The sequence below is a fragment of the Perognathus longimembris genome, chromosome 6 (genome assembly GCF_023159225.1).
Source record: "Perognathus longimembris pacificus isolate PPM17 chromosome 6, ASM2315922v1, whole genome shotgun sequence".
NCBI lineage: Eukaryota > Metazoa > Chordata > Mammalia > Rodentia > Heteromyidae > Perognathus > Perognathus longimembris.
Genome location: NC_063166.1, coordinates 9,297,205 through 9,317,388, shown reverse-complemented (window position 1 = coordinate 9,317,388; position 20,184 = coordinate 9,297,205). Strand labels below are relative to the sequence as shown.

Sequence of the window (20,184 nt, the reverse complement as noted above, 5' to 3'; positions counted from 1 at the left end):
AGTTCCAGATGTCAATCACCTGCCTGCCCCGCCTTCCTCACCTTCCCCACGCATGGAGACTCTCTGAAGCCACCACCATCTGGCCAGGGGAGCTTCTGACTCTGTAGAAGGCCCTCGGCAGCTGCTGTCTTGGAGACCTTGAAAATGTTAGTTGGGCCAGTCAGCTCATACACAGACACACAATTAACTCCTTAGCCTGGGACACGGAATGATGAAAGATCCCTGGCCATACCCAAGTGTGGTCGGCGGGTTGTGGACTCACAGAGACTCCAAGGAAGGCCTTGGGAGGGGGCGTTGGGACGCTGGGCCTGCGGCTCTTGATGGCTCCTGTTGAAGGAAGGGGCCTGGATCTAACTACTTGGTCCTCAGGAGAGTCTGGTCACCCGCCGTCCATCCCAAGTCTGAGTTAGCTCAACTAGATCTCTACATCTGACAATCGAAAGAGCCAAACTAGCCAGGTGCTGGTGGCTCACGCCTGTAATCCCAGCTACCCAGGAAGTGAGAGCTGAGGATCACAGTTCAAAGCCAGGAAAAGTCAGTGAGGTCCTGATCTCCAATGAACCACCAGAAACCCGGAAGTGGTGCTGTGGCTCAAAATGATAGCACACTCGCCTTGGGCAAAAGAGCTCAGGGACAATTTCTAGGCCCTGAGTTCAAGCCCCATGACTGACCAAAAAAAAAAAAAAAGCGCCGAACAAAGAGTTCATTGTTTCTGTGACCTAAATGCCATGTACAGTGACTTGGGGTTCATCTTGGAGAAGCAGGCAGGAGTGGTAAATCATGACAGTTTAGTAGGAAGAACCCCCTGGCAGCTTAGCCTGTCTGGGGAGGGCACTGGGCTTAGAAGGCAGCTGGCTAAGCTGAAGGCAAACGGGGGTCAGGTTGGCAGAGAAGATGCATGGACTGTAATCAACAGAGGGTTATTATTATTATTTTTACTGTGGACAGTGGATGCCTAGCTTTCCAAATTCTTGGCCTCGCTCTGTGTCTATCCCCTCCAGGCCTGGAGATGTCCACCTGTCAGCCCTACGATCACGAATGCAGTTTTATATTCCAAGGATGGAGATGGTGTCAAAGACCCTGACTACACCAGCCACACTGTGCGTGATAAATTAATAAACTGTTCTCTAGCGCACATTGCGATTGACATGGGCCCTGGGCAGGTTCCGGGGCCAGCATTCACAAACCATGGTAAGACTACTCCATGGGGACTCACAGGAGGCAGCTGTCCATCTTCATCTGCCCACAATCCTGCCACCTCCTCGCTTCCTCCTCTCTATACAACTTGTCACTGCGTGTGTGCTCCAGCCCCCTGGCTTGTATCAAATCATGGTTCTGTTTGAGCTCCGAACTATGACAGCAAAAGAGTCAATCAACTTCACGAGGGTATCTGTCATAGTAGTTATGGGCTGTCGCTCAGATAACTGCTTGTCTTGAAACACCCTGTGATTTCAGTGACATCAGAACTGTTACAGACGGGACCTCAGGAAATCACCCATGCTCCTCTAGACACCCCGAGTCATCTCTGAGAGACACTGTTCATTCCCACGCCTCAACATTCCTGGGATCTCCAACCATCTGATCATGTTATTGACAAGACATCCTTTCACACAGTTAAATATGCTTTCAAAATAACTGAAAATTAATTCTTCTGTTTCTGACACAGAATCACAATTTATAGGTATTTCTTTACAATACTGAGTAATACATAGATTTCCTTCCTTCCTTTCTTAACTTCTTTCCCTCCCATCCTTCTTCCTTTCTTCCCTCCGTCCCTCCCTTCTTCTCTCCCTTCCTCCCTCCCTTCTTCCCTCTTTTTTACCCTTCCTTCTTCCTTTCTTTCTCTCCTCAATTCTCTGTCTCTGTCTCTGTCTCTCTCTCTCAAACCACTACTGGGGCTGGAGATAAAAAACGATCAAGGCTGACATGCTACCACTTGAGCCACAGCTCCATTTCCAGCTTTTTGCTTGTTAATTAGAAGAGTTTCATAAGTTTTCCTGTCCAGGGTGGCTTTAAACTCTGACTCTCAGATCTCAGCTTTCTGAGTAGCTAGCATTACAGGTATATGAGCCAGATATAGATTTGAATTTCCGTTTGGTCATTTACTAGGTCACTTCACTGAACTCCATTTCAGAAAGTCTATAAAATGATGGCAACATCATTATTTCAAGAGCAAGAGCACATCAACCATAGGACCAAGCTTCATTACAAGACATCTATAACAAGCGAAAAACGTCCAAACGGGATGGTCACATCACTCATAAACCACCGTGTTAAGCATATGGCAGAATCTATGATGCAGTCACATAGGCTAAACATTCTCTACTTGAAATGTGTGCACCTCCGATTCTGGAATATTTCCACAGACAACGCTGGCGGAGCATCCCCAAAGCAAACCTCACCATTCACCACAGAGCATGACATGAGTACAGAGTTCACAGCCATTTGGATTTCAGACTTACAGAGTAGGGACATACACCCAGGATGGGACTTCATGAGATAGCACAGGCCAAGTTCTCGTGGACTAAGTGTGCAATGACCAGTGTCCTTGTTATTTGCAGCCGGTGACAAAGGGTGACCAAAGGAAATACTTGGTTCACATTGCTATCATGTAGCAGAATGAATTAGAAGATTTTCGAAGCTCTTTCAAAGTTCAGGTCCAAGAGGAGACCTCGAGTGCAGACTTAAGTATGGAGCATACACAAAACAGAAAAGATAGGGAAAATAGTCCTATTAATTCTGTGCATAGAGACTCAAATAGAAGAAATGATTCCCCCAATCCCAAGTGGGCCAGGGAAGTAGTTTAAAAGGGCACTGTTCACGTGGTGGGTGGAAATCCTACTTTGAAGCTTGAATGGAGGGACAAACATTTCCAGGATCTTTTGCTAGTGTTTCAGGCATCTGCAGTTTCTCTTCATGCTCAGTAACTACTATGACATTCCCAATAATTGTTGAATTGATAGCCTGGCAGGTCGCGAGTGAAATCCCTATGCCCCCATGTGATGATGTCAGTTTCCATTGAGGCCCGAGGGGTCTGGGGAGGGAAGACCAGGTGCCAAGAAGAGGTGTCCGTCAACTCTTCCACCTGCCTCCAAACGCAGCTGGTTCCTGGCCTGGGTTAGCCTGGGCCTTATGCCAAGGAACAACCATTTATTGCCTTTGTCTTTTGCCAAAGACAAGGCTGGCTGTGGTGGAATACTGTTGTGGAAAGACGGATGCCAGAATTGTAGCAAGTGAAAACCGTGTGTCATGTGCAAGTGCCTCTAAGTGCCTACTTCCTTCTGCAGAGTGTGGGCTCAAGGGCAAGGTCCGGGGCATCCCGATGGCAGCGCTATGTACATGAGTGTGTTCAAAACACAGCTGCGTGGAGACAGCTGCCCGCAGCTCTCCCACAAACGCAGCGACAATGGCTCTCCAACAGCCGCAAGCGTGCCTGGGTTCTTCAAGGAGGCTCTGCGTTGGTTATTTCTTCCATTTCTGATTTCAACTTATCCTTGACATACATGGGTGATGGGAAAGGATAGGAGTTTGATACAAGAGTTTATCTAGCTGGTTGGGTTGGTTTCTTAAAAGAAAAGGAAATGATAAGGTGGTTGTGTGTGTGTGTGTGTGTGTGTGTGTGTGTGTGTGTGTGTGTGTGTGTGTGTGTACTTGGGGTTTGGGTGCTGTCCCTTAGCTTTATTTGCTCAAGGCTGGTGCTCTACCACTTGAGCCGCAGCTCCACTTCTGGCTGTTGTGAACTAATTGGAGATAAGAGCCCCAGAGGCTTTTCTGCCCAGGCTGGCTTTGAACTGTGACCTTTAGATCTCAGCCTCCTGAGTAGCTAGGATTACAGGCATGAGCCACTAGCACCTGACTCAAGCATCAGCTTTATTAACACTACAGATCCAGCCCCTTTCCCAGCAGCCCAGAAGCTCAAATCTCAATACTGATGTAACCTATACTCGTTATTGTCTGAAGAAAACCAATGCTTACTTGCCCACGGCTTCTGATATAAGTTATAAAGACGTCTCTTCTGGCAAGCTGAGGATAGCCTTCCCTCCCTTGACTGCAGGCTCCTGACCCAGGCACCAGGTCTACATTGCACTTCAGCATATTCTGACCTGCCTAGTCTTGAACATGCCAAGCTAGATCCACTAGCATAGATCACTGCACCACAGAACACAGACCTGACCATATTTGCAACTACAACCCCTTATGCACAGATCAAGAAACTACATGTACTAACGTAAGCAACTGTGCTTTCTGTTACTAATTCGTTTCTTTTCACTAATGTTGCAACAGTGTCATTTTGATCAACAGAGTTAGATATTTTTTAAGTGTTGGGGACAGAACCTATAGTTTTGCACATGCTAGGCAAACGCTGTCGTTGAATCGCATCCTCAGCCTTAGATATTTTTTAAAGGGTATAACCTTGCACTGCTTGGGGAGGGCTTTCTGCCTTGTTCTTTGGGGGATGAAGGCAGTCATGGGGTCTCTCCAGGGGAAACAGTGCTGACCAACAGCAGGAGCGACTCAGGAAGCTGAGATCCAGAAGATCAGGGCTCCAGGCTCAGCCTGGATAGAAAAGTTCATTTGACTCCATCTCTAAAATAACCAGCAAAATGAAGGGCGGGAAGCATGGCTCAAGTGGTGGAGCACCATCCCAGAGAGACACTGTGTTCAAACCACAGTACATAAAAAAGGTATTTTTATAAAGATAAAAGACTGCCACCTTGCAAGGTGACACGAAAATCCTGTGGCTTCTGCCGTGGCAGGTCTGGAGGCTGACACTGCTGTAACCACGGAAGGTGACGCTGTTTCAAGGAGAAGTGACAGGTCACACAAGAATGTTTTCCCTAAACCGAAGAGCCAGGAGTCGGGTCACAGGGAGGGGTTCTTGGTGTCTGGAGCTCAGCCCTTTCTGCCTCAGTGGCCGAGGGAGCCGTTTCCTGGGCTGCCACAGCCTCCGGCAGTCAGGACTCTTTGTTCTGTTTCTGAAGTCAGAGGTGGACAGTGGCGTCTGAGCCGTCCTCACTGTGCAGGGCAAGAGGAGGGAGCAGCTGCCAACGCTCTGTGTGGGAGGCTTGAACTCAAGCCCACACAAAGACAAGGACCGTGAATTCTGGAGGAAAGCAAGCGCTTTTCCTGATGGTCTGGCGAGCAATGGCCGTATGACACAGTGGGGGTGTGGGGGGGGTCCCCGCTCAGAGCAGCATGCCTGGCAAAGGCTCCCCGAGGGGCAGACCTGCCTGGCCAGGGGCCCACGGTGGCCTGGTTGTCCCCAGGAAAGTGGCGTGAGGACAAAGGAGGCTTACCAATTTTACTTCGTGCTTCATTGATGCTTTCTCCCAGGGCCTTTGCTTCAGAAAATCTGGAGGAGAAAAGGAAAAAGGAAGGAAGGAAGGAAGGAAGGAAGGAAGGAAGGAAGGAAGGAAGGAAGGAAGGAGAGAGAGGGGAGGGAAAGGAAGGAAGGAAGGAAGGAAGGAAAAGGTTACTTTGTTTTCACTCTACATTGTTTAAAAGGTGAGATCTCTAAAAATGGTACAAAACTCATTAAAGTATATAAGCAAACAAAAGTGAAATGTATGAGGCTTAAAGTTAGAGATGACATTTGAATGAGTAGAGTTATCACAGAATGTTAGACTCTTCAGTATGGAATTTTTATCCTCCTATTGTCTAATTTGTGGGTTTTGATTCTGGTTGTCTTATAATGCAATGTGATCTATTGATCTAAGTATTCTTAGTTATAACTAAGTATTCTTTTTTTTTTTTTTGCCAGTCCAGGGGTTTGAACTCAGAGCCTGAGCACTGTCCCTGGCTTCCTTTTGCTCAAGGCTAGCATTCTACCACTTGAGCCGCAGCACCACTTCTGGCTTTTTTTATATATGTGGTGCTGGGGATTCGAACCTAGGGCTTCATGCATGCAAGGCAAGCACTCTACCACTAGGCCACATTCCCGGCCCAATAACTAAGTGTTCTTTAACAATTCTTTTTGGTGGTATTAAGAACTGACCTCAGGGCCTTGTGCTTGCCGGGTTGGCACGCGAGTCTGGAGCCATGCCTCCAGCACTCATTGTTTTCGAGATTTGGTTCTCAGCCTGTGCCTGGACTGTAATCTTCCTATTTACATTTCTCACCATGGTAGGAAAACAGGTGCACAACGCCTTGTCCAGCTTGGTTGAAAAGAGGTCTCATCAACGTTTTCCAGCTGGCCTGGAACTGTGATCCTCCAGATGGGTCTCCCAAGTAGCTAGAGCTGCCAGCGCCCGGCTTTTCTTTGGGTGGGAAGTAAGGACGACTAGGTTTTGAACGTAAGGCCTTGTGCTTGTTAGCAAAGCACTCTATCACTCGAGTCATGGTCCCAGCCCCTTTTGCTCTAGTTATTTTTGTGATAGGCTCTTGCATTTTGGCCCAGGTTGGCCTCGGAGAGCTATCTTTCTACTATGCCTCATGCAGAGCTGGGGTTTCAGATGCCAACCGCCACGCCTGGATGGTTCTGTTGTAAGGAATCTCACTAACTTTCCCCTCAGCTGCGGCATCAAGCTGTGATCCTTTGGATCTTTGCCTCTCTAGTAACTGAGATTACAGGCATGATCACTATGCCCACTTGGTACTTTATAGCTAAATAGTATCACTTGAACAATACATTTTCCTGATTATAAAGTGGCATAGCGCCTGACATCAGTGGCTGAGACCTACAATCCTTGCTAATCAGGGGGCCGAGATCTGAGGATCATGGTTCGAAGCCGGCCTGAGCAGTGTGTGAGACTCTTGTCTCCAATTAACCAGCAAAAAGCTGAAAGTGGAGCTATGTTTCAAGTGGCAGAGTGCTAGCTTTGAGCACAAAAGCTCGGGGACAGTGCCCAGCCCCTGAGTTTAAGCCCCAGGACTGGTACAGACACACAGGCACACAGACACACAGGTGCACAAACAGTCACAGAAACACACACAAGAAGTGATCTATCAGAGAATGGCAAGCTGTGGCTGATTACAAGCAAATCCAGACCACTGCCCGGTTCTTTAAATAAAGTTTTATTGGTACATAGCCAGAGCTGTCCGTTTGCATCTCGTCCACGGCTGCTTTCGTGTTCTGGCAGCTGAGGGGAGTAAATGTGCCGAGGACGGCATGACCTACAAAGCCGAGAATAGCTACTATTTGCTGACTCCTGTTTAGAGATGATTACCAAACCAGACTTTGAAAACTGCAATAGAAGGAAAAAGCCCTGCAGAAATGGAGGGAGGCAAGAGGAACAAACGCAGTCACGGCCCTCAACAGACGTGATGTGGAAAAGGAGCCAGGAAACCTGTGGGCAGGGACAGGATGGGGAAACTGAGGGACAGTGAAGGAAGGCGTGACATTACCCAAAAAGAAATGAACTCATTACCTGACTTATGGAACGGTAACCCCTCTGAACATCGCCTTCATCACAACAATACAATTATATTCAAGGGAGACCAATTCCTAACAATTCCCTACCCACAAAGAAGCACATTTTGATATGCATATCCACCCAGTCTTTTTTTTCCAAGCCAGTGCCTGTAGTGTATAAAATTTTGTGTCCTGATTCTTTCTACTCAGCTATGCTGTTAGAAACTCATCTTTGATGGCCCATGAGCCTCTTAAAATTTTTATTTTTTGCGGGGGAGGGTCAGTTGTGGGGCTTAAACTCAAGGGCCTGGGCACTGTCCTTGAGCCTTTTCACTGAAGGCTAGAGAGTCACTGCGCCACTTGCGGTTTTCTGGTGGTTCACTGGAGATAAGAGTCTCAAGGACTTTCCTGCCCGGGTTGGCTTTGAACCACGATCCTCAGATCTCACTCTCCTGCGTAGCTAGCAGGAAGCAGGGAGGAGAGAGCATTCCAGGCAGAAGAACAACATCAAGGCAGGCCTGGGTACCATAGCTGCTCTGTGCTTGGTAGAAAAGAAGTGTGAATTATGTCATTGCTATTTTCCAAATCTGTCGTCTTGGCCGGGGCCTGCAGTCAGGAAGCTGCGGGGAAGGGGGACTAAGTTTTCCTTCTCTCTTGGGTTTCTTGGAACGCCAGCGCTGGCTCTCGAGTTAAGGCTGTTGAGTTTAAGCTCATTGTGGCTTAGGTATGTCTTCTCCATCGGCAGGGCTTCGGGGATGGAGCAGATTCCCTGTCGGATGCAATCTAGATTGGATTCAGCTCAGCACACAGTCACAGGAAGCGCAGGTCAGCGCACCGGGCCCCCTCCGGCCTTCGCGGCTGGACAGCTGTAGGTCGCGATTCGCTCCAGGTCATCGAGAAAATGAAGGTTACCTTCCCACTGTAGGTTCTGCTCGAGGCACAAGGGGGCGTTTCCACTGCGGCGCTGCCCAGCTAAGCCCTCGTGGGCTGTGTGCTCTTCTGCTCCATCTCTAGGGGCTCCTCGGTCTCCTTTGCAGATTCTCCATCTTCAGCCTGGCCCCGGAACGCTGGTGATGCCAGGGCTTTGTGTTCCGGCTTTCTCCTTGCTGCTGCTCCCCCCGGGCGTCCCTCTCGGCCAACTTACTATGTGGATTTCCCTCCCTCCCTCCCTCCCTCCCTTCTTCTTCCCTCCCTCCCTCCCTTCCTTCTTTTTCTAGTCCAGGGTGTTGAATTTGGGCCTTGAACTCTGGACTTGGGCGCTGTCCCTGAGCTCCTTCTTGCTCAATGCTAGCACTCTACTATTTGAGCCACAGAGCTACTTCTGGCCTTTTCTGTGATTAATTGGAGGTAAGAGTCTCACAGACCTTCCTGCCTGGGCTGGCTTTGAACCACGATCCTCATCTCTCAGCCTCCTGAGAAGCTAGGGTTATAGGCGTGAGCCACCAGTGCCTGGCTACTGTATTGACTGTTCTTGGAGCTTTCACCAATCTTTCCTCATCAGAGAGGAAGACAGAAGATGATACTTTGCCATTTCTTTCATCTGTGAACCAACACGGGGTACCTTGGCAGCTGCCTCTGTGTGTGTGTGTGTGTGTGTGTGTGTGTGTGTGTGTGTGTGTGTGTGTGTGTGCTGGGTACTGGGGCTTGAACTCAGACCTCTGTGCTTCCATATGGTTTTTCCACTCAAGGTTAGCACTCTATCACTTGAGCCACAGCTCTACTTCTGGCTGCTGCCATGTCATTGGGAGGAAGATCCTGCTTTGAAATGCCAATATTCCTTTCCGATTTCCTCCTCCCTGTATCAAGATGGTGGCCCTTTGGCCTCCCATTGAGCATTTCCTCCCTGACTCTTGAGGAGCTGTGGCCGTGGCCTCCCACTAGCAGGAAGCTACCTGTGCTCTCAAGCTAAGCTTCCTCCAAGGCCATGCCAAAGGTGTCAATCCTCAAACAAAATAAGAGGTTTTATGTCCGGCACCATTTAAAAAACTGGGGAGGCCAAGCAGATCCTAATCTAATCTCTGTTCTCAGAGCTCATAATTCTAGTTCATCTGACAAGGTATAAATACAAAAATAGAAATGGAAAAATAGTAAAGGTTAAAATCGACATCTCCTAGGAAGCAGGGAGCACCTATTTGTCATGGGTGTTATTTCCAGATGGTGTCTGAGGTTTCTCTGCACGCCAGTTTGCCTGTTGGTTTTAGGTTGCTGTTCTATTCTATGTTGGATGGATTCTAACTGAGTGAAGGGGCTCTTTTCTCGCTTTAGTTCACATTATCAATGCCTTTATTGCCAACTGTAGTTAATCTCCCCATTCATTTCTTCTTTTGTTATTTAATGGGACTCTGTGTCTGTGGGATTCAATTTCTCTCACAAAAGAGAGTTCACCGTGCATTGCCTGGGTACTGATATTTGCCAAGCATGGGGTCACCAGCCTCTCCTCGTATTATTACACGCCAAGGATGAGTCATGCCTGCAAAATGCAGTGATTGTGATCTGTAATTGTCCTCCACTGAAAAATCCTGTGGAAGAACTGGCTCGCCTGCTCTAGGGCACCGAAGGGCAAATATCCTCTGAATGTGCCAGTGTCTTATTTCTGTTGTCACAGGCAGGCAGCACAACCTCCCCCAGACTGTGAACCAGAACTTGGGGATCCTGGAGATGTCAATGAGGCAAAATTTACTTGGGGGAGGACAAGGAGAGCAGAAAAACCCTTCAACCAAGTACCACGGGATGCGTGCTCCCTCCGGCTCTGTACCAGGGAGAGGGGAGGGAGTTGGAAGGGATTCTGGGCCACCAACAGTGCCCGCATTAGGGATTAGGATGTGTTGCATGTGTGTGTGTGGGGGGGGGATTAGTTCCAATCTATCTTTTGGACATGTTTACAACATCACGTCACAGCAGAAATGTAGGTTGGGGGGAGAGGGGAGTAAAAAGGGAGGCCAGGCTGGTGGGTCCTGGGAACTGAGGGCGATCAGAAGAAGGAGCTCTTCCGTAGAGTCTCATCATCCTAGCGAGGAGGCCATCCCCAGCCCAGGACGGACCGGTCCTCGCACAGACCTCTGCGTGGGTCCTCCCCGCCACTAGGGGGAGCCAAGGAAAGGTGTGGAAGGGGTTGGGCTCCCTAGCATGACATTTCTACCTAAAAGACAGCCGGGAAGCGGCCTTTTCGGGGACACTGGTTGTGCGGTGTTGTTACATGAGGACATTTCTTCCCCTTGGTTCTCTGCCTCAAGCAGTTGTGACTGCATAACAACTGACAATGGAATAATCTCCACGGGTGCAAACCCAAGAACCCATCTTGAGAAGAGGTGAAGTTCTGAGTTAGAACCTTTCGCCCCGGGAGCCCAAGAGTCCTTGAGTAAGTGGTAGTGCAGTAACAGTACACAGATGAGGGGTTATTTGTTAAACGTGGGCTGGTTTTGTGATTTTTTTCCATTCTGTTTAAAAAAGACTGATTTGCTGGAGGAAGACCTCTTTTCAGAGAAAAGCTCTGTGTGTGTGTGTGTGTGTGTGTGTGTGTGTGTGTGTGTGTGTGTGTGTGTGTGAGAGAGAGAGATTCTTTAATTCCCTTGTACCGTGGCCAAGTCTGCAGCCCATTCTGCATGAGCTAGGTCTGTTTAAACTCAAAGCGCAGGTTGCCAGGGTTGTAACGAACTCGAGTGAAGATGGCGGTGCGCTGAGAAGCCTTGAAAGCCCACGGCCCCGTCTGACCTCCGCCCACCCCCACACTGGACACGGACCCAAACTCAGACCCAAACCCAAGCCATAATTTTAGACAAAGAAAGACAAGGTATGTTTTCCCTGCCAGTGGTCCTTAAACTTGAGCTAGTAAACTATTTTTTTTTTAAAAATCTGTAGAGTTTTGAGGATTCTACTTCAGAGATTCTGGATTTCAATGTCTCTGGACAATGTCTACACCAGGGGTTTCTAAATCTGGTAGCTAGGGATATATATATATATATATATATATATATATATATATATATATGGATCTATCTATCTATCTATCTATCTATCTATCTATCTATCTATTGGGCTGCTCAGGTCTCATCTAGTTAAATCAGAATACCTGAAGAGCTGGGCCCAGGGTTGTAGGGTTTAAAGCTCCAGGGGTCATTTTAATAGGAAGCCCGGGTTAACAAGTCATCAAGGTAAGCTAAGAAAGCTCAGGCAAGGACATGGGGGGAAACCTCTTTGAATGTCTTTACGCAAGGATGGAGCAGTTGTCTTCTACTCGCCAGGCTTGGCTTCAAACAGCCAGGGTATGGCCCAACGTAGCCATCCCTAAAATGCGTGGCTTACCGTACAGGTACGTGCACGGAGGCCTGCGGCCCCCCCGGACCTACACGCTAAGATCTGTGCACAGATCTGCTTTCCTACGGAGAGCATGTTCAGCTTTGACCAGACACACGTGACCTCCTGCCATGGCTTTAGCTGCCCCTGCCTTCTTTCACGCGCTCTTCTGTTCCTTTTCATTTTCCTGTCCCGCTCCGATGCCTTTGCCTGCACGCTGTAGTTTCACGTGCACCTATCTGTGCCTTATAGGACTTGCGCTCCTACATAGCACTGCGGTTTATTCTTGTTGGCACACGGACATTGAGCCCATTGCTTCCAGCAGCGGCATCTTGATCTGTGGGCTCCCCCAAGCGCTGGACACCCAAACTGTGCCTGACTCTCCTCAGCCCCTGACAGTGCTGCTACGTACGAGATGCCTTATACGTGTCCCCTGAGGATCCTCGATCAGGGCACGTTGGGACATACATCCCAACGAGGGATCGCAGGGTGCAGGGGTGCGTGGACTTGCTTTGGCTGAGAAGGGGCGGATGGCTGTCCACCTGTCGCCATCGCTGAGGAGTCCCCACCCCCACCCTCTCAGGTGTGAAAGCCACTGTGGGTCCAGACTAGTCCAGACCTTCAGCCCGCCGTGCCGCCGGCCCTTCCCCTTTCTTCTCCGGGTCTGCCTTCCTGACCCTCCCTGCGGCGGCTGTATTAAACAGCTCGTCATTCACAAGTCTTCAAATGCCCCTTGAGTTGTTTTCCATTCATGCCTCCTTCCATAGGCTCTGGAGTCGTGGCTCTAGTCTGTGCAAAGCCTTGCTGCCTCCGCCTGACCCCTGGTTTCTCTGATTCTCTTGCCCCTGGCTTGCCTCCATGGTCTACCATCTTGGCCAATTCTTCTCTCTCTCTCTTTTTCTTACAAAAAATGTTTTTCATCTAACATGAACTTTTTGGATACATTCATGTTTGTGGTGTTGGGATGAAACGTGGAGTCTCCCCTGCGCTAGGCAAGGGCTCTGTGAGCCACACCTCTAGACCAACAATGCACCTTCATGTCTCTGCTCCTTTGATTTGTTCTAAGTCCTACATGCAGGTCCCCCTCCCTCCCTCGGGTCTCTCCACAGCATGGGTCATCACTGGCCCTACGCCTCTCCTTACGCCGTCTCCCATCGGGGCCCTCAAGGAGTTGTTTTCTCCTGGTTCTCCCCTCTCTGTTTCTTCTGTCCTTTCTTCTGCCTTTCCTTTCAAGTCCCCTCCTCAGGTGTTGTGATCTAGGCCTTCGCACTTCCACTCTTGAGAGCCCTACAACTTCCCAGCCTTCCTTGAATTGTCACTGGAAGACACACAACTCTCAAGCACAGATCTCCTTTCAATTCATCAAACTGGCCATGCAAAGTTGCCTTGTGTGAAGACTCAGAGTCGCAGTGGACTCATTGCCAGACTAGAACTCTTTCTTTTGAGTCCAAGACGGCGCCTCTGACAGTCCGGATTGCAGCAGTTGGAACGTATGGCCTCTAATTCACAGACTAGCGCCAACACATTCCCTAGCTGCTTGTTTCTAAAGTGGTCCAGAATGCTGCCTTGCTTGATAACAGCACCACCATCAGATCCTGCCTGCTCTGATGGGGGAGAAAGCACCGGAGGCTGCTGGGTTACTAGATGTGCATTCATGTCCTTTGACTGGAAAGTGCTGGACTCCTTGTGTCGCAAAGCTGCCGGGCCCGGAGCTCTAAGAACATAATTGGCCCGTAAACATTCTCTTTCTGCCTTTTGAGCAGATGAGGACTAACGACGCCGTGACGCAAACACGTGATAAAGCGTTTCTGCTACCAGTAACACGCCCTGTCCTTCAAGTCGCTTGCCCCAGTGGTGCAGGGGTGACGAGGCTCCCACACACGAGAAAGATGGGCGTACGTGAGCGTGAAGCCACGTGGACAGCGTGCAGAAGGTAGGCTGACCCAGTGAGAGGAAGGGCAAGTAGCAGACTTCCCCCAGGCTGGGCTGGCTGAGCCGTGGGGCCCCAGCTGCTCTGGGAGGGGGACGGCCTTACCTCTGCTTTAGAATCTGTTTGTTGTCATCGATGGTAATGCTGTCGGCGTGGTCCCGCTTGAAGATTTCAAAGGCCTCCTGGCGCCCCAGTGACATTTCCTCTCTCATCCCTGCTGGGAGACATAGGGAAGTGGCGTTGGTAATGGCATCAGGATCCCATTAATTTCATTGGCTCCAAGAGGCCCACAGCAGAGAGGGGCTCTGGCCAGACAGGTGGCTCCGGGCCTGTCCAGCTGGCCCCCCCACCAGGCCTCTGCAGTGGTACCCGCTATCCACCCCCCCCACCGTGGGGCGGGGCCTGCAGGGCCACGGCTATTGACTGGCAGGGAGTGGGGTTTGGAATGTCTGGTCAGAGGAAATGAAAACCAGAGCGCCGGGCCCCGGACTGCCGAGAACATCTGCGAATGTGCTTTCTGTCATCCTCCACGGCTGGCCGCACCTCTCTTTTTGCTGTTTTGCCCCATTTTGGTTTTCTGTTAAATCTAATCCCGAACTTCCAGGCATGGATTTATATGAATTATAATCCAGACAGAAAGGCAGAGATCTAGACAATTCTATTTCTTTTTTGGTCAGCCATGGGGCTTGAACTTGGGGGCTGGGTGCTGTCCCTTGAGCTGTTTTTTATTTTTATTTTTTCTTTTGCTCAAGGCTAGCGGTCTACCACAGCACCACTTCTGGTTTTCTGGTGGTTAATTGGAGATAAGAGACTAATGGACTTTCCTGTGCAGGCTGGCTTCAAACCATGATCCTCAGGTCTCAGCCTCCTGAGTAGCTAGGATTACAGGCGTGAGCCACCAGCAGCCGGCTGAAAATTTGACTGTTATTCTCCATGTAAGGATTCATCCTCGCTTCTCATGGTTCTTATCCAGGGCTTCGGTTCCCAGTCATCGTAGGGCCCAAGTTCATGTCCAGCCTTAATACCTGGTATTGCTATTTGTCACGACTGCCCAACCCTCACTGCTGGGCCTGGCTCAAAGCTCAAATTCAGAATCCTAGGGTCAGAAAGCTGGGGGCTCTTTAAGAGTAGCTGGGGGAACCATCCCTCCCGGCTCCAGGCCCTCCTCCTCCCTCCTGCATGAGGAGGGTCTGCGTGGCAGGTGCCTAGGCTCAAGTTGGCTGAAATCCCACTTTCTTAATGTTCCGTGCCTTTGAGATTCTTTGCCTGGGAGGCCACGTTTTCACCCAACAGCTCTGCTTCTCTCTGCAAAGTCAGCCTTAGCTGACTGTCACCGCCTCCCCAAAGCTTTTCGAGGCCCAACCAGGCTAAATCCTCCTCCTGCCATTGCTCTTCTTACTCCTGCTCCAGGAGACACTTGTCACCTCACACAACCACTCCTACCGGTGAAGGCAGAGATAGTGTGTGTGTGTGTGTGTGTGTGTGTGTGTGTGTGTGTGTGTGTGTGTGTGTCCTGTTTAACGGCAGGCATTTGGAATATGTCTTTTAAGTGACTAGGACCAGGAATGAACAGACATGATGATGGCTCATTTGAATGCCACAGGAGCACGGATTAGGGCTAGTGGGGCTCACCAGAAGGTCTGGGGCTCCAGAGACACACTCATGTGGGCCACATCCAGTAACCAATCCTCTCTGGGAAAAAACAAACAAACCGCTGAGTCCTAACTCTGAGGAGCCAGAGCGACCCATCTGACACCAATTTGATGATTCCCGGGATAAAAATAGCACCATGGAGAATGTCTGAATGGTGAGACACACAATGGCACCCCACCCTTTTCCAATCAGAAGCAAATGGGCACGGCTCATGTCTGTCTCCACATCTGTCCTGCACACTTCCCCAATCTAGCAGGACTTGGGAATGATGGATATGGAACCCCGGTGTAGGAGACGTTTGCAAGGCACATTCTGCCCACCGCCCCCCCCCCCCACACTTTGTAGGTCTCAGCAGGAGCCCAGGAACACACTCCCTACCTTCTCCCTGTTCCCAGTCCTTGCCCAACTGTAGTGATGTATGCTTTTGCAGAACAATAAAATAACAACAGCCGGTGGGAGGCATGAATCTGTCTGGAATACAGTTAGGGAAGAGGAAAGCCCCCAAAGGCTCTCCACCGGAGCCCGTCTGCAGGGTGCCTGGCTACCTCACAGAGGAGACGATGAGAAAGAAGGTTCTCCTGGCCAGGAAGAGGCAGTGGCAATAACGGCTTCTCCTGCAGGCTCTGCGTCTCCTGTGGGGGGCATTCATGGGTGGCTGGCTGAGGAGGGGGTATTTACCCTGTTCCAGTGTCCCAGGCTTTCTTGGGGCAGTGAGTCTGGGGAGGGCTTACCGTTGACTAAACAGCCCCCGAGTCATTTGAGATACACAGCAGGAGCGGAATGGATGTGCAGGGCACCGAGAAGGGAGTCCAGACAGAAAGTCCACTTGTGATTGTGTTATGCAGGATGGAAAAGCACATTCTGCTAAGCAAAGGTCCTGCTGACGAAGTTTGGAGCCAGCAAGCAGCGCAACCTTACACACAAATCACAGTTTGCAGAACTGAATGTGGTAAAGTTACGCCCGAGGTATTTGAACACTTCGGGGAATCTAAAAGACACTCGAGGGTCCTGCAGGGCCGTGGGCTGCTGCTTCTCCTGCTGTCATGGAGGTCCGGTTCTGGATCTGGGATTGCTTGTGGGTACCACAAGTTTGATGGCTGTGGTCCTGGCAACTAACTTCCAAGTATCCGCCAAGGGAGGCCAGAAGAGGCAGCTGGCTGGTCTTGGCCCTAGTCTGAAGGCAAAGAGGCAAAGCAAGGCATCCAGGCCTTCCAGAGACGTCCAGAGACGTCCCAGAAGACCCTCACATGGGACAAGAAGCCGAGGGTCTGCAGAGAGAGGCCCCGTCTCCACCCCTTCTATCCCCAGCCAGCCTCTTCTGCTTGCCCTCAGCCTACATCCTGATCGTTTTATACTCCTATACAAGCTCTCACCCCAGTTTGGAGGTGCCCACAAAATGAATGCAATACTTTTTGTGTTTTATATACTTCATATTATCTCCGCCTCCCTTCCCCTAGGAGAACTGAGAAAGCTCTAGTCTTGAAGCGCACATTGTACACATCAGGAGGAGAAAGAGCAGGAGGAGCAGAAAGAGTGGTTGAAAGCTCACCTTGCTAATGAGACAATCATCTGTTTATTTTCTTCCCTCAAGAAATGTTTATTTATCTTGGGCAAGGTGCTAGGCATGTGACAGAAATGCAAAATGGAATCAGAAGATTAAAGCTTTCATCCTGGTGTTAATATAGTTCAGAGAATGAGTGAGCAAATAACCGCAGGGCTGCCTGCAATAGGGAGGCCCAGGGAGGGGGGATGAGGAGGGAGGGAGACGGGAGAGCTACCTCTGTCAGTGAGACAGGGAGAAGGCAGCCGGGAGGAGGGAGCCTTGGACTTCACCGGGAAGGGCACTGAAGGCTGGTCAGTATTTGCCAGGTAGAGAAGAAGTGGAGATCCCAGGTTGGGGTGATCAAGGGGAAGTGTGAATTATAAAGAAAATTATGCGAATCTGGGTGGTTCTGCCATCCAGCGGAAATGACCTTGGTGCCGGTGGGCCTAGAATCCCAGCAATTGAGGAGGCTGAGATCTAGAGGATCATGGTTTGGGACTAGCCCAGGTAGAAAAGTCCACGAGACTCTTATCTTCAAAAGAATCAGCTTGCTGGCTTGCTGAGTTGCAGGGCCATTTAAAAGCGACTACAGGAGACCCCTCCGAACCCAACAGGATATTGTACTTTGAGTTGGCAGGATGATTGGAAAATATTTACAGGTGTCTAAGGTGCAATCTCTTCCGTCTTTCAGCATTGATTCAGGAGCACGCAGGCAGAAAGGGCAGCAAGCAGGAGCTTTCGAATCTTGCTTTGGATCTCTGTAAACACTGGGTGTCCAGATGCGTGTGTACTGGTACTTTACGAGTTTCTCAATGCTCCATCGTTTTGTTTTTTTTTTCTCTCACCCTAAGATTCCGTTCCTTATTTTGCTAAAGAATAGAATTCAGTACCTTTGGAAGCTCTTTCCACCCCAACACAGAGTCCCATGGAAACCAAAAGGCTGGGCAAAACAGGGGAATGGAGGAGGGTTACCGCCAGCGCGCCGCCGCCACGGGCCCTGCTGTCCGATTTCCTTTAGTGTGGGCCTGAGCTTAGTCTCCTGGCTGTTCCCAAACAACTCACTGCTGCTTAAGCCCTTGCTTAAACGTGGACAAAAGTGGGATGATGGAAGGTTGTGTTATTCATGCTGAACAATGGTTTCCTAGTCATAGCCAAGGACCTCTTTTCTTTGGGAGCCATTCACTCCGTGCCAGGCTTGGGTTCTCTCCGAGTTCAGAAGAAGAGAGGGGAGAAGAGATGAGCAGCAGGGAGTGATGGAAAAGGGAGGGGGACTGGGAACACAGGCTTGAGAGGCCTCGGAGCTGGGTGGGGGAGCTGTTCAGTACTAAGCGGGGGGGGGGGGGGGTGGCTGGATAAGGGAGGAACCTTACACTGTCTCTGGCTTGGTGGGGACAGCTTTTGAAATGGACGGTAGCCGGATGGCTCGGAAATATAGCCAAGTGACAGATACCTATGCTCTGCAGGGGTGTATAGTATTGTATGGACTCGGACACAAAGTTCTATGTATATGGGAGTTTCTCAGTGAGCGTTGATCTCGGCAAAATACACAAAAATATCCTCCTGTAAATCAGAAGAGAATGCCATCCCTGTGTGTGTAGGCAAAAGTCAGGATGAAGGAGGAGGAGGAGGAGGAGGAGGAGGAGGAGGAGGAGGAGGAGGAGGAGGAGGAGGAGGCAGAGGAGGAGGAGGAGGAGGAGGAGGAGAACGGGGAGGAGGAGGAGGAGGAGGCAGCAGGGAGGATTTGGATGAGGGATGAGCCAGAGCTGGGGGAGGAAGGGACAACCTATCAAGATGGACCAGGCGGGAAGCGCAAGCCAGGAGCAGTAAGAGGATTGGAGGAAAGTCAGTGATGCGGCTCACTGACTGACGGCTGAGGAAAGACGCGATGGAAGGGGCAAAGGCCGATCACCAGCGTGGCGTATGGACAGCAAGCGGCTCCCTGACTGACTGGATGCATGGGACGAGGAGGACTAAAGGCATTTAGCAGGAGAGAGACCATCTCCAAGAGGGAGATCGAAGGGGACCCCTGGGATTCTGTCTCACCTCCCTCTCACGCCTGTGGGGCCAACGCTGTTATTTAGGAAGAAGAAATGTCATGGGCAGTTCCCAAAAGACAGGGCCAGCCCTCTCCTTCCTCCCAGCAGAACCCCTCGCTGTATCTTCTGCCAGGGAGACTTATCAGAGCATCAGAGCTCTTTAGTCAGGCTCCACTGTCAGTCCCCATGCATCTCCTTTAACGGATAGCTGCCAGATTACTAAGCAAGGAGATGACAACGGGCATTTAACAATAGACATGGCTGTCACGGGGCTGCCTGCCCTGTCCCCTGGGGACTGACATCAGAGAGCCCCCCCCATCCCTCCCCCAGCAGCCATAGCTGTGGACAGTCGGGTGGGAAGATGTCCCCCATGTTCCTTGCCCATCCGGGTGACGGAGGTGACCACAGAAAGCAGCGGCATCTCCCACGGTTCTGGGTCACTTGAAAGGGCCAGGAGCACAGCCCAGCTCCAATTGAAGGGGTGGCTGGGTGGATCCAGCAGGATATGGAATTGGAGGATGAGGGGGAAGCGTAAAAACCACTTAGCCACGGGCCAAAGTGACTGCAGATGTGAAAGCCAGGGATGAGACCTTTGGGGCGGCCAAAGACACTCATCTAACCCCACTTCTGCTTTTGATGGACAGCTTCGAGGATGGGCTAGGTCCCCAGGGCTGTGGCGTTCTAGGCCCCCGGGCTCAAGCTGGGGTCTCACCTAGGCTGCAGCCCTCGGATGAGGCCTTGCCTTGGGGTTTCCCAGGTCGCCACATGAAAGAGGTCAAAAAGAGAACCTTCCATTAGAAGATTCTCGGGGCTGGTCTGGAGCAGGCGGAAGCATGGCAGGCTTGGCAGGAGCCCTAGGGAAGAGAGCAAAGGGAAAATCTGAAGTGGAAAGCCACATAAACCTTAGGAGACCCGCCCAGTGGCGGTGGCACCGCATCTAAATAAATCAAACGGGTTCCGACGGCTGGTGCCAGGAATCACACATGCCACCCTGGGACCCTCGAGGGCCCGACAGTGCCCGGCGGGAGGGCTGGGTGGGGCCGAGGGGGCAGCGCTCAAGGGAGGGCGTGTTTATCCTTTGTCTGGGCAACCGTGTCTGACTCACAGTTTTGCCCTGGGCAGGGAAGAAAGGCCTGGAAGGGCAGAAAAGTGGACCTGGGGCCTCTGAAGGAAGGGCAGCTCCACGTGGGGGAGTTTGCTGCTTGGGGTCATGGGAGCAGTCGGACAGAAAGCCTCTCCCGAGGTTTATCTCATGCAGATTCTCATTCAGGGCCAAGGGTGCCCCTGCGGGCGGCCCAGAGAAACGGGTGGACAGAGGAAAGCACGGCTTGGAAAGCAGCCTGGGTCACGCTGGCGTTTCTGGGTACTGGAGCGAGCT

At 50.7% G+C, this 20,184-nt stretch overlaps 1 protein-coding gene across 1 annotated transcript in view; it reads right to left on the bottom strand.

Moving 5' to 3' along the window:
• Window positions 1–20,184, bottom strand: part of Kif6 (kinesin family member 6) — a 230,391-nt gene that overhangs the window by 36,592 nt on the left and 173,615 nt on the right. The window contains exons 14-15 of the mRNA XM_048349203.1: window positions 13,680–13,788; window positions 5,298–5,353 (exon numbers count right to left, since the gene is read on the bottom strand). Coding sequence (XP_048205160.1) covers window positions 5,298–5,353; window positions 13,680–13,788 — 165 coding nt within the window. The remainder of the gene's footprint in view (window positions 1–5,297; window positions 5,354–13,679; window positions 13,789–20,184) is intronic.